Source organism: Mytilus galloprovincialis, chromosome 10 (assembly GCF_965363235.1).
Source record: "Mytilus galloprovincialis chromosome 10, xbMytGall1.hap1.1, whole genome shotgun sequence".
Lineage (NCBI taxonomy): Eukaryota > Metazoa > Mollusca > Bivalvia > Mytilida > Mytilidae > Mytilus > Mytilus galloprovincialis.
The window spans coordinates 64146703-64160711 of NC_134847.1; the positions used below are offsets into that span (position 1 = coordinate 64146703).

General features: G+C 31.9%; 1 protein-coding gene across 7 annotated transcripts in view; it reads left to right on the forward strand.

Annotated features, from left to right (window-relative positions):
* The window catches only part of LOC143048109 (dystrophin-like), a 207346-nt gene that overhangs the window by 69703 nt on the left and 123634 nt on the right, over positions 1-14009 (forward strand). For all 7 annotated transcript variants that reach the window (XM_076221562.1, XM_076221566.1, XM_076221561.1 and 4 more), the window contains 6 exons: positions 2374-2612; positions 4327-4506; positions 4880-5143; positions 5662-5749; positions 6393-6634; positions 7161-7314. In XM_076221562.1, the coding sequence (XP_076077677.1) occupies positions 2374-2612; positions 4327-4506; positions 4880-5143; positions 5662-5749; positions 6393-6634; positions 7161-7314 (1167 nt within the window). The remainder of the gene's footprint in view (positions 1-2373; positions 2613-4326; positions 4507-4879; positions 5144-5661; positions 5750-6392; positions 6635-7160; positions 7315-14009) is intronic.

Sequence of the window (14009 nt, forward strand, 5' to 3'; positions counted from 1 at the left end):
AAAAACACTTTCACCAATTTCCATGAAACTTAAGTGAATTGTTTATATCTATTGACGTAAGCTCCCTTTCGTTTTTTTTTTAATTTCAGATTTTAAGTTTTGGATTTATGGCGCTTTATTCTTAAAAAAGGGGGGATTTTCAACACTAAGGACAATAACTCAAAAAGGCTTTCACCAATGTCCATGAAACTTTGGTGAATTGTTTATATCTATTGATGTAAGCTCCCTTTCAATTTTTATAAATTTCAGATTTTAAGTTTTGGATTTATGGGGCTTTATTCATAAAAAAGGAGGATTTTTAACACTTCGGACAATAACTCAAAAAGGCTTTCACCAATGTCCATGAAACTTTGTTGAATTGTTTATATCTATTGATGTAACAAATAATACTTAATAAAATCTGATGAAAACATAAAATTTGTAAAATCTTCAGTTCAATTTAAAACATTAAATTTCTTGTAAAAAATAGGTTCCATGAATGTCATACGTTTGTACTATTATTGAATGGTTGCAAGGATGAAAGCACATTAGCAGTCCCTGAGATACTAACTGTTCCCTGAGGCATATATCATTTTATGATAACATTTTTACTATCTAAGCTATGGATAAAAATCAAATACTGTTTTTGCATATAGGATGTTTTACTCTTGTTAAAATTGGTTGCAATTGAAATCACAAATGATACCTTAGCATTGCAGCTTTTTTATAGAGTTCGGTTTCGGTGGAAGGGTTGAGCGCAATAAAAAATGTTATAAAACATAACTAGTCTACAATAGCACATAATAAGTGAACAAGTGACAACATGAAAATCCTAACATGTGACTAAATATTCCTTAAATGTTAAAGGGTGTCATTTTATGAAAAAAATAGGGAAATCAAGTCTCCTAAACGTTTATCAATATGATCATCTTGTGAATATTCTAAACAATAAAAAGGTAATAATCATTATCCACCATATTAAGCACCATTTGAACAACTTTTGCATACATCTTTGTATAATTTAGTATGGATTCCTTACTGTGTTCAACAGAATCTAACTATGAGCAATATACCCCCAGAAAATTACCTTCTTTCAAACTACTATAAAATTTGGAAATCAGCCATAGAATTACTAAAACCCATAATCATATATCACTTTCCTTATATTGCATTGAAGACTTCTATGTTATATGCCAATGTTAATGATATTTGTTTTTTATGCTAAATATTGAAAAGCTGAACTAGGTTTAATCATCAGTGTCTTCTTCACTGTAATCACTGTCCTCATCATCAGAAAAATCCTCATTTTCATTCTCAGAAGAGGCCTCCTCATCATCAATGAAATCTTTATCTTCATCATCAATGAAATCCTTACTTTCATCACCTACTTCCTCATTTAGATCATAACTTTCAGTAGAGTCACTTTCACCATCTTCACTTTCCCTGTTATCTTCTTGCTGCTCCTCATTGTCATTGTAGTCTTTTTTGCCATTTTTATACGCCCGTCGTCAATGAAATCCTTACTTTCATCACCTACTTCCTCATTTAGATCATAACTTTCAGTAGAGTCACTTTCACCATCTTCACTTTCCCTGTTATCTTCTTGCTGCTCCTCATTGTCATTGTAGTCTTTTTTGCCATTTTTATACGCCTGTCGTCAATGAAATCCTTACTTTCATCACCTACTTCCTCATTTAGATCATAACTTTCAGTAGAGTCACTTTCACCATCTTCACTTTCCCTGTTATCTTCTTGCTGCTCCTCATTGTCATTGTAGTCTTTTTTGCCATTTTTATACGCCCGTCGTCTTTCAAACAACGGGCGTATCATGCGCTAAAGTGCAGCTTTTTATTCTATACTGTCATGGGTTCATTAAGGTATGAAAATAAGTTTGAAATTTGTGTTACAAATTAAATAGCTATGAATTCATTTATTTAAGTTGCAGTATAAAATCAATATTAGGTCAATGTCAGAAAAATATCAACTTTTTTGTACTTGGCGCAAAACTGGGGAAAGGCTCGGTAGAACCTTGCCCTTTCCCAGTTTCTCAGCCTCATACAAAAAAGTTGATCTTTTTCTGACATTGACCTAATATTGTATATACATGTACTAAAATTCAAAAGATGCATTTAAAGGAGTTAAAACCATATTTCAGATCATATTTACTCATTTAAGACCATAGTTAATTAGAATTTTTACAAACCACTTATAACATTTTGATTAGATGAATTATGGAGATATTGAAAAGTTGACATGTTTGAATAACTGAAAGTAAGCAGAGAAATACTTTGTATTCCCTTAGTTTCCCGGATTACAATGTTTGCCATTGGATAAAGTGTGTCTTTGAAACTTAATACATGTACTATGATTTTCAATTTTTTTCTTGCATTTCAGCTTGTGAAGCAATGGAAACACAACTTCAACATTTAGGCAAGAGATGGGCATCAATTTGTACATGGACAGAACAACAGTGGCTCCTCCTGCAGGATGTTCTGCTCAAACTACAACATTTCTCTGATGAACAAACAAAGTTCTCTGATTGGTTATCTCAGAAAGAGGCTATCTTACAGAAGTTTCAGCAGTATGATTTATCTGATTCAGATATGATGATAACACAAGTTAAAGATTTGAAGGTAAAAGGCTAATGCTTGGTATAAAGATTATGACAACTATTCTGCGTACCCATGCTAAAATGAGCATAGAGCATGGCATGAAACTTAATAGAAAGAATCACTTAAATCATTTATTTAGTATTAATATCTATACAAATCACAGGACGTATCTTTACTGCTGTTCTAAATAAAATAGCAGCATATTCACTAGATAAAACCTTTAACCATTATCAGGAACACAATTTTACAAATAAAAACCAATCCTGCTATCTTGTTACTGAAGATGTCTTTTAGTTTTTGTCGAGCCTGCAACTTTTGTTGCAGAAACCTCGACATAGGGATAGTGATCTGGTGGCGGCGGCTTCAGCGGCTGCAGCAGTGGCGTTAGCTCACTTCTTAAAAGCTTATATTTTAGAAGGTGGAAGACCTGGATGCTTCATACTTTGTATATAGATGCTTCATGTTACGAAGTTTCTGTCAGTCACATGTCCAATGTCCTTGACCTCATTTTCATGGTTCAGTGACCACTGGAAAAAAAGTTTAAATTTTTTGTAATGTTGAATTCTCTCTTATTATAAGTAATAGGATAACTATATTTGATATGTGCATACCTTGCAAGGTCCTCATGTCTGTCAGACAGTTTTCACTTGGCCTCGACCTCATTTCATGGATCAGTGAACAAGGTTAAGTTTTGGTGGTCAAGTCCATATCTCAGATACTATAAGCAATAGGGCTAGTATATTCGGTATATGGAAGGATTGTAAGGTGTACATGTCCAACTGGCAGGTGTCATCTGACCTTGACCTCATTTTCATGGTTCAGTGTTTATAGTTAAATTTTTGTGTTTTGGCCTTTTTATCTAATACTATATGCCATAGGTCAACTATATTTGGTGTATGGAAATATTTTATGATCTTTATGTCAGTCGTGCAGGTTTTATTTGACCGTGATCTCATTTTCATGGTTCATTGCACAGTGTTAAGTTTTTGTGTTTTGGTCTATTTTTCTTAAACTATAAGTAATGTGTCAACTATATATGTTGTATAGAAGCATTGTTAGCTGTACATGTCTGTCTTTCATGGTTTATCTGACCTTGACCTCATTCTCAAGGTTCATTGGTCTTTGTTTAGTTATCTTGGTTAATGTTAAGTTTATGTGACAGTTGTAATAAAGCTTAGCTTTATACTTAGGACTATCAACATAATATCAATGATTAGTATAGAAGGCGAGACATTTCAGCGTGTGCACTTTTGTTCTGGGTTATTGGAATGTTGTCCTGGTTTATTTTCTCCATCCTCTTTTATCTACGTCAATATCAGGTATACCAGAATTTCACTGTTTCAGAATCTTATGCATCTGGATAATACCAAAACGGAAATGGAAATTCAACCAATGACGCAACTTTATTTTAATTTTGGTGTACGAACAATGGGATTACCAGAGTCCATTAGATTCTGAAAAGGCGAATTGATAGCAGTTCCTGTTCATTCTTTTACTTTTTACTGACTTATTTATTATAAGTCACCAAACTTATAAAGTTCCTATTGGTATGTTGTGTTCAAGGTAGAGACATCTAGATTTAAAGATCATTATCCTTTCAAATTGCCAGACGTGTTTGAAAATGGGTTGATTTACAGAATGCAAATTCTAACTGATCTCGTTGAAACGATTTCTTCTAGATAAAGCTTCACCATAATAAAGAAAGAACAAACAAAAAGTTTTTTTTATTTGACAGCAAATAGAAACTGATATGGTAGAACAAGTAAGAAGATTTGATGAACTGACAGAATGTGGTCAGGATATTGTACAGTGTGTAGACAATGACGAAGCAGTACAGAAAATTACCTCCCAATTAGAGAGTTTTCAGGAAAGATGGGAAGCAATTGTACAGCTGATGGAAAAATTAAGTAAAAAGGTCAGTACAGAGTTATCTCCCTTTGATTTAGATTAAAAGTAAATGCTTGTACCACCAACAATTTTTCATGAATGGCTGAATGCATATAAACTTTTAAACTGAAGTATGCAATTGTCTCAAGCAATTTGGTACCATATAGCAATATTCTACATTGCAGTTAAGATGCCATCTGTTCATTGAACTCATTACACTGTTTATACTATTAGAATAGCATTTTTCTGTTTTTATGATCAAGATTAATTAACATATCTTTTTTATTAAAATTTAGTCTGAGGAACAGCAGTATGATTGATAGGAAAAAAGCAAACATATGTTCTATTCATCACAAAATTTAACTCTTTACAGTTTTACATTGTTTGATATTTATTTTCAGATTTCTGAATCCGGGATAGAATTTAGTAAGATATCCAAAGAAATGATAACTGAGTTCTCTGATGAAGGTAAATTAAGATCACCAACAAGTTCTTCTGCAAAGAAAAGAAAAATAGACAGTATCAACAAGACAGAGTTTGAAAATGAACTTAAAAAACTACTAGAATGGTTTGATAAGACAGAATCTTCTCTCCAAATGCTCATTGCTGATGATGTATCTCCCCAGGACCAGTTCACTGAAGAAGAACAACTTGTTCTTGTTCAGGTAAAGATAGAAACTTTCTGTTCATAACTAGAAATAAGAAGTGTCAACAGATTTATGGTTTAAACTTACATTTTTCCTCCACTTTAAATACTCTTCTTACTCATTACCTGCAAATTTCATGTTTGAAAATTGAGTCTATTTCAAGCTTGAGAATTAAAAATTACATACATTGCATTCTGAAAATAAAATGGGAAGGATTTCTGTGAAGTGATAACATTGCAAGGCCTTCTAGCTAAATATAACTGGTAAACTTTTGCTGCTCACTTGTCTAATTGACATTTTCCCCACATCTCTCGTTATTGACAGCTAAAAGTATTGTTATAGATACAAATATACTACACACACTCCTTATTAATTTAAAATTTGAGGATTACAAAACAACCAAAAAATATTATGCCAAAAAAACCTAATTAGTGGACTTACTTACATGCTATCTTAAGTCTAGATGCGTATAAAGCAGATCTGAAAATTCCTAAGAATTAAAAATCTTAATATTCATATTTTAATTTTATTTTAAGGATACAGAGAATGATATAAGAACACACAAAATGGACTACAATAAAACAGTGAGGTTGGGGAAGACAGTTATATCAGAACTTAAAGTTGGTAAGTGGTTACTAATGACAATGATGCTGGCAATAAGAACTCCATATTAACTGTATATTGCAATAGACCACTTTCGACACCGGAAAAAACTCTTCAATTATACGCGCCTTTATGACGTCATTTACCAGATAGAGGGGGTCACCTGTATCCCTGCACTATTTACGTTCATCCAGCTTCTTAGTGATGGTCATTGTGCAGGATAAACTACAAATAATAGTTGTTCTGTAGGTACTTAATGACAATTCACTAATGACAGCAATGCTGATTGTCAATTTTGAGAATTCAATTTGCCGAATAATTAGTATAATATAAAATTATAGTTTTCCAACCACTCGCTCAACATTGGAATGGAAGTGACAACGCCCCTAAACGCACAAATGGCGTTCACTAAAACCAGAGTTTTTGACAGAAATGCATCGAACTCGAAAGTTGTCTATTGTAGGGATAATATTTTCCAAAAGAGAACTAAGTTGAACAACTTGTGAGATATGTATAATTTTGATATCAACTATAGTTTTTTAATTTCAATAAAAAAAAGGAACAAGCATTTTTCAACTAGGTAATGAATAATATTAAAAATATTTAACTTGTAAGTATTTATTTAAGCAATACAATTTTTTAAACATTTGGATATATTTTTCAGCTGGGGAGTCATATGCAAATTTTACGAAGGTGATCACAGATCTGGAGAATAGATGGGAACGTTTACATCACCTGCTATCTGATACACAGAACAAAGTGGATTTAAATATAGAAACAAAGAAACTTTATAATGAGTTGAATACCCTGAAAGAATTAATTCAGAGTTATGAAAAGTGGGCAAATACAGTGGAATCTGTGGCAGAGGAAGCTGTAGAAATATCCAAACAGATAGATCAATGCAGAGTAAGTTATTTTACTGTAATGGTAATTGTTTTTGACGTTAGTTCCTTTACCTAACATGAAAATTAGTACATAAAAAAATTATAAGTGGTGGCATTTTTTTATAAAAAAAACACATTTTAGCAACCATGTGAATGGATTGCCTTCAAAATTGATAATTTTACTATTAATTATATATTTTAATTACTACTCAAAATTTTGAACTAGTTAGAATTTTTGGTTGTTTTCTAAACTTTTTTTTTCAATTTTCGGAAATGTAGATACTGATTATAGTTAGACTGAAATAATAAAATCATCAAAATTTACTTTATAAAAAACAATGATCTTGCTGTGTTGCACTAAAATTTTGGAGTAATTACCTCCCTTTATTGTTACTTTAACATTTAAGAGCCAAGTCTCATCATCTTGTATTAAACTGAAAATACTCAAAATTATTATGTTAAAAAAATGTTATGCTATGTAATATAAAATAAGAAGATGTTATAATAAGGATAATGTGAGTTTATATTGGATATATTCTGTATTTTAGGTAAAATTAAAAGCTATGAAATCCAATGAAGATCGAGTTGAAAGAATTAACATCCAGGCAGCAAAACTGGTCAAAAGATCGCCATCGTCTGATAAAATAAGATCAGAAATAAAAACCTTTACAGAAAGATGGGAGACAACTTTCGACAAAATAAGTAAGTCTTGATTTTGATGTGTTTGCATGATTTCACAGCTTGCACAGTTTTGGATTACATCCCAGCCCTCATATTTTATTATTTTTCATCATTCATATGTCATCTTGACCTTTATATTTTTTAAATCCTGTAAAATTAGCATACATAAAGCTTGAAACCTGAACTACTTTTTCTTCAGGTATTACTGTGGATTCATTTATTTTCGTGGGTACCAATTTTCGTGGATTAAGAAAAACTTGCATATTCGCGGATATTTAATTTCGTGGTTTTGCTGAAGTCTGCATACAAACCTATAGAAAAAATATCATTCGTTGAATATTTAATTTCGTGGTTTGACTGTGCCCACGAAATCCACGAAAATTGGTATCCAACGAATAATAATGAATCCACAGTACCTCTAAACTCTGCCCATTGATTGTCAATCTTTTTATTTCAGGTTATGTACTATTTTTGTTTAAATGATTGATTTTATTTTGAAATAATTTGCTTTGTAAGTGTAGGTATTCTCACATGAGAAATCAAACATTGAACTTCTTGTAATTCTCTTAATGGAAAATCTTGCTTTGAATTCTCTAATCTCGGAAATATATATTCTGCTGTCTTCAAGATACTTTTACATATAAGTTATTATTGTGGGGTAAAAACTAGACTGTTTGGCTACTGTTTTATCTTTTTCAACTACAAGCATTTTTTTACTGTTTTGTGAAAGGTGAAAGGTGATTGATTTACAGTTTATTTGAGAGAGTTTATAAAAAATGAGGAAGGCCAGTGGCCAAAAGACTTGAAACATGATTTTTATACTATAAAACATAATCCCTTTGGGAATTTTACACAAGAATAGATTATATATAGTTTTAATTATAGCTTCTTATAAAAATTGATGACTACCCCTATTCATCTGTATTAGAAACATGTATACTTTTGAAAACAATATTTAAATCGTAATTTTTTTTAGATCACAATATTTTCCTAATAGAGATATTTGAAAGGAACCTCTTATATAAGGAACATCTAGTATTTATATAATAGTTCTTGAAAAACTAGTCTTTATCGTGATATATGGACTGCCCACAGGACAGTGGTATTGACTAAGAAAGTGATAATGACTGAGCCTAAGGCGAGGTCATTATCGCTGTCGCAGTCAATAACACTGTCCTACGGGCAGTCCATGTATCACGATAAAGACCAGTTTTTTACGAACTATTATGTTTATTTCATTGAGAAACCATGTTTTGGAAAATTCTCATAAATTCAAAATACCTAAAGCGAACTTGAGTAGTTGTTCGATTTCTATGGCAAAGAGTGAAGACCAGTCGTAGTAATACTGCCATTCATTTTAGTGCAATTTTTCAGTAAGTAAATACTTAATCAAGTTCTCTTTAATTTTATAATTAACAAAAACATATAATAAACAATTCAACAACCTAAATATAATATTAAATATAGGAACATGTTTTATAAAAGGTACATCTCTCTTAACAGAGAAACCACGCCCCAACGGTCATTATCAGATGGAAACCACGCCCCAATGGTCATTATCAGATGGAAACCACGCCCCAACGGTCATTATCAGACGGAAACCACGCCCCAACGGTCATTATCAGACGGAAACCACACCCCAACGGTCATTATCATGTAAAAGTTCGTTAACGACCGGTTTTCTGGTCCGTTTTGTACTGTTAATGACCAATGGAATTTATTACTGAAGAATAATGAATGTCATGTGACCTCTTGTTATCCAATACGAGAATCTTATTCTCAACCGATATGAAATAAAATCTGTTAGACAGGAAAAGTGTACATTTTATATGTTTCCCTACTTGCAGTAATACTATGACATAAGCCAAACTGTTGGAATGCAAGCAATGAATGTATTTGCCAATGACGTTATTGTCCTATTATCACCCAGTCGGTGACCAGTTCACCTGATTTATAGATGTGCTAAATTCTACAAATATCTCATCTGTTTTCATTACATATGTCTGCCAATTACTGATATTGGATGATCTATAGTTTTAATGCCAAAAAATCTCAATCTTATATACAAAGGTGTTTTCATGGTGTTTGACCTAGTTGTAGTTCTTTGTATGATAATATCGTTGAGTTAGGGACACATGTTAATTTTTAAGAAGGAATTAATCATGAGAAAGGTTAGTTTAACTTTTCCACTGGACACACAGCAGAATATTAATGAAAAAGCCATTTAAAAACCTTAAATAATAGTAGATCTTTTTATTTAACCTAATACATGTATGAATTTTATTGTTAGGTTAAAAAACGTGAAAACTCAACTTAAAGGGAAAAGATTTTACTTAGTTCAGCCCATTATTGGGAATGAGAAATTAAAACATTAGTTTGTTAAACATTTTATTTCTACTGGAAGGGTGACAACTCTTTACTCTTTTGCGATTGTGGCCTAACTAAATTTGTTGCTTACATACATAGGGGAAAAAAGTCCTTTCACATATATTTATGTTTGCTTATGTTTAATTATTCAAAATTATTGGTAGGTATTGTAATGAAAAAATCTCCTTGCAAGAATAAATATGATTTTAGTGAGTGAAATTACTGCTGTATCTCGTATGAAAGATATAGGCTCCATATCATTGGTGTGAAACATTTCATTTTTACTCATAGTTATCTGAGTTAATACCTGTTTGATTTTTGCTTTTACAGCTTGTTGTGAAAGTGAGTAAATTCACTCCGTGTTGTGACTCACTGTATTGCATGTGAGCATGTAAACTTAGAGTATATATATGTATTTGCTGTTTTAATGTACAGATTGTGAACTTAATCAATGTATACTTTATGTATGTATATATATCAATGGAGTGAGACATAGTTTATATTAACAGTTCATAGGCTCTCAAAGGAAAAGGATAAACAGTTTATCATAATAACAACTTTTACAACATACCAACAGGGGCGATTCCATCCTTTTTTAAAACCATATGTCCCCAATTTAAGAGCATTGATCTTCCAACCCCCAGAGCCTTTTAGACAACTCTCAACCAGAGACAAAATGATGTAAAAGTCAGCAATCTTTACCATATTGTTTTATAATGTAAAGAAGCTGCGTTTTCAGCACATCTGGGATAAGGCTAGCAGCATGATATTTTAATATCAATGTCACTGACTGACATTTTTGAGATATTATGGATGAACTCTAACCTTTGTGATTGTCATAAAAACCTTATAGTTTCATATCATGTAAAACTTATGTGTTGTCTGTAAGCTGCATGTGAATGTATCTATGTATTTCTGAGTTCATAACTGACAGCAGTCTTGTTAAAAATAGTTAAAATAAAATAACGATTTGATTTTATTCCACTGTTTTTTATTGGCCTTGTGAAATATTTGAACTCAGCCATAAATTGCAGGAATACTTGATATAATAATGTTCTGGCTATCAAAATCCATTGCCATGCCCCTCTGATACCTGGATAATTTCAAAAACAATTTGACAGCATTTCTTTACCCAATTTCTGCAAAGCAACCCAAGAAAATCTTGTGTAGATCAGATTAAAATCATCTATCAGTAATAGAATTTGTGACTTGGAACAATATTTTGCAACAACTGCAACAGGAAGGTCTTTATTTTCAGAGCTGAGGAATAAAGCATGTATCTAACCAGTACAAGTGCACTTTATACACATAGGAGTCTCTTGAATTCATATATTGCTCACTTCATTACAAGTCTTTGATAGGAAGGTTGTTGCTCTTTATGAAATATCTGTTTACTTTATTTTTTATAAATATAAACTACAATCATTAAATAAAATCATTTACAAAATTATTACCATCTGTTGAAGATGGCACTTAGAACATTTATAGAATAATTGCTACCGATCTCTTTCATGTTTATCTAACAGATATCTACTATAATATTTGTGTTTTGATAACAGAACTTGTTATTTTGTTGGTGATATTTTTGTTACTTGATAAAAGTGCTGGGGTCTTACATAATTTTTTGTTGGAGTTGTGTAATTGGTATCATATTTGTTGGGAGAGAAGGTGTAACCTCACTGTGCTCCATTAATAAAACCTGCCATATTAATTATAATGCTTGACAGAGATCGTCTTTACCATATATACTTCAATGGAAGGAATGATTGTTTTTAGTAACCAGGAATTTTCATTACTTTCCACATGTTGAAGACAGTTTTTCACATATGATGACTTACAGTCCCTCATCTTTTTGCTGACTATAGTAGAAGAGTATTATCTCAGTCTATACGCTCCTCAGTTAGCCCAATTATCACATATCAGGTTAAAGTTTAGATTAAAGACAGGTTAAAGTTTTGGTTATAGGCAGGTTAAACTTTTGGTTTAAAGAGCTTTAAAAAAATAAGTTAAGGATAGTTTGTAGTCAAATCAGTAAGGAACTTACTGCAAACTTCTTTATTTTTGTGGGTATCAATTTTCATGGATTAAGGAAACTTGCACTTTCGCAGATGTTTGATTTTGTAGTTTCTGGGTAACCAGGAAATTCACAAAAATTGGTATCCTCTGAAAAATAAGGAATTCACAGTAGTACACATGCTCATTGTGAAGTGAACTGTTTGATATAAATGCTTAATTAGAGTTTTGACCAAGATTTCACACTTCACCAAACACAAAAAAACCTGACAGGTTAAAGTCATTGCTTTAAAAATCTATCAACTTGAAAGTTAGAGCATATGTTCCTTTTTTAGTGACTAAACTTGATTAATATGTATGCCAACATAGGGTTTGGCAAAAATTTCATGCTTCACTGAATATGGAAATGTGAAAGTGTTGGAGCATGGCACAGTGTCTTTTGGTCATTTGAGTTGTCATGAAGTTAAGGATTAGGGTTCATGGTGATTAAGTTTTCGCACTGTAGAAAAATAGCTGCACCTGAGGAAGGCAAAGCCAATGTTGCTTGTTCCATGATTTTTGTCGAGCCTGCCACTTTTGTCGCAGAAAGCTCGACATAAGGATAGTGATCCGGCGGTGGCGGCATAAGCTTAGTCTTTAACTTCTTAAAAAGCATTATATTTAAGAAGGTGGAAGACCTGGATGCTTTATACTTTGTATATAGATGCCTCATGTTACAAAGTTTCCGTCAGTCACATGTTCAATGTCCTTGACCTCATTGTCATGGTTCAGTGACTACTTGAAAAAAAAAAAATTTTAATGTTATATTCTCTCTTATTATAAGTAATAGGATAACTATATTTGGTATGTGCGTTCCCTTGCAAGGTCCTCATGCCCGTCAGACAGTTTTCACTTGACCTCGACCTCATTTCATGGATCAGTTAACAATGTTAAGTTTTGGTGGTCAAGTCCATATCTCAGTTACTATAAGCAATAGGTCTAGTATATTCAGTGTATGGAAGGACTGTAAGGTGTACATCTCCAACTGGCAGGTGTCATCTGACCTTGACCTCATTTTCATGGTTCAGTGGTCAAAGTTAACATTTTGAGTTTAGGTCTTTTTTTCTAATAATATATGCAATAGGTCAACTATATATGGTGTATGGAAGTGTTTTATTATCTTTATGTCAGTCATGTAGGTTTTATTGAATCTTGACCTCATTTTCATGGTTCATTGTTCCATGTTAAAACTTTTTGTGTTTTGGTCTGTTTTTCTTAAACTATAAGCAATAGGTCAACTATTTGTTGTATGGAAGAATTGTTAGCTGTACATGCCTGCCTGGCATAGTTCATTTGACGTTGACCTCATTAACATGTTTCATTGGTCAATGTTTAGTTTTCTTGGTTTATGTTAAGTTGTAATAAAGCTTTATATTCAGGACTATCAACACAATATCAATGATTAGGAAAGAAGGCAAGACATTTCAGCATGTGCACTCTTGTTAAAACTGGACCATTGACCTCTTTTAATTATCGCAGATATCTTACTTGATTTGAATCAGAGTGGGCCAATTTCAAAAAGCTCACATCACTCAAAGCTGGGATGGTACACAAAAAATTACAAAACAATTTTGAGTGACTATCAATAAACACATTTTGCCAAAAATGATCACTTAAACCCTTGCAGCAACAAGCTTTTAAAAAAAAATTGCTGTTTCTTGATAGTAAACAAATTCTAGTGCATTAGAACCCATCAACAATTATTGTTTAGTTAGATTTAATTAATAAATTACTCAATATTAAACACCTGAGATGCAATCCTCCTTTTAACCACATGTTGCTTCTGGTTTTCAAGGGTAATGGAAAGATTTCATAGCTGGAAGCTTAACCAATAAGCAGACAGTTTCTGTTTTAGTAAACAATTTGAAATCAGAAAAAGAATGATTCATTATGTAAAAAATAAGATCATAAAACAATTTAATTTCTTTCCTATCTTCTTCAATGTTTTTTCGGTGATTAAAAGCCATTGATTTGTATAGCAAAAAGGTTTTCTGATATATAAACTTCATTCTTTAGCCATGCTTGTTTGATTTTTTGAAATTGAGAAAAGATGTGCAGTAATATATCAATAAGAGGAACTAAATAAGGATCTCAACGGTTTTCTGAAGCAATAAAAAATAGAGATCAATCACTTTATGTAAGTATAATTGGAAATTAAAAATAACACTCCTAGATCCACCCACAAAAAACTATTTTGTTTTGATAATACAATAAGTAAATTGTAGTATGTACCAGTATTCAAATTGAATTACAACAGGTATGCAAAATTTACTTTTTACAATTTTTTTTGTGTTTTT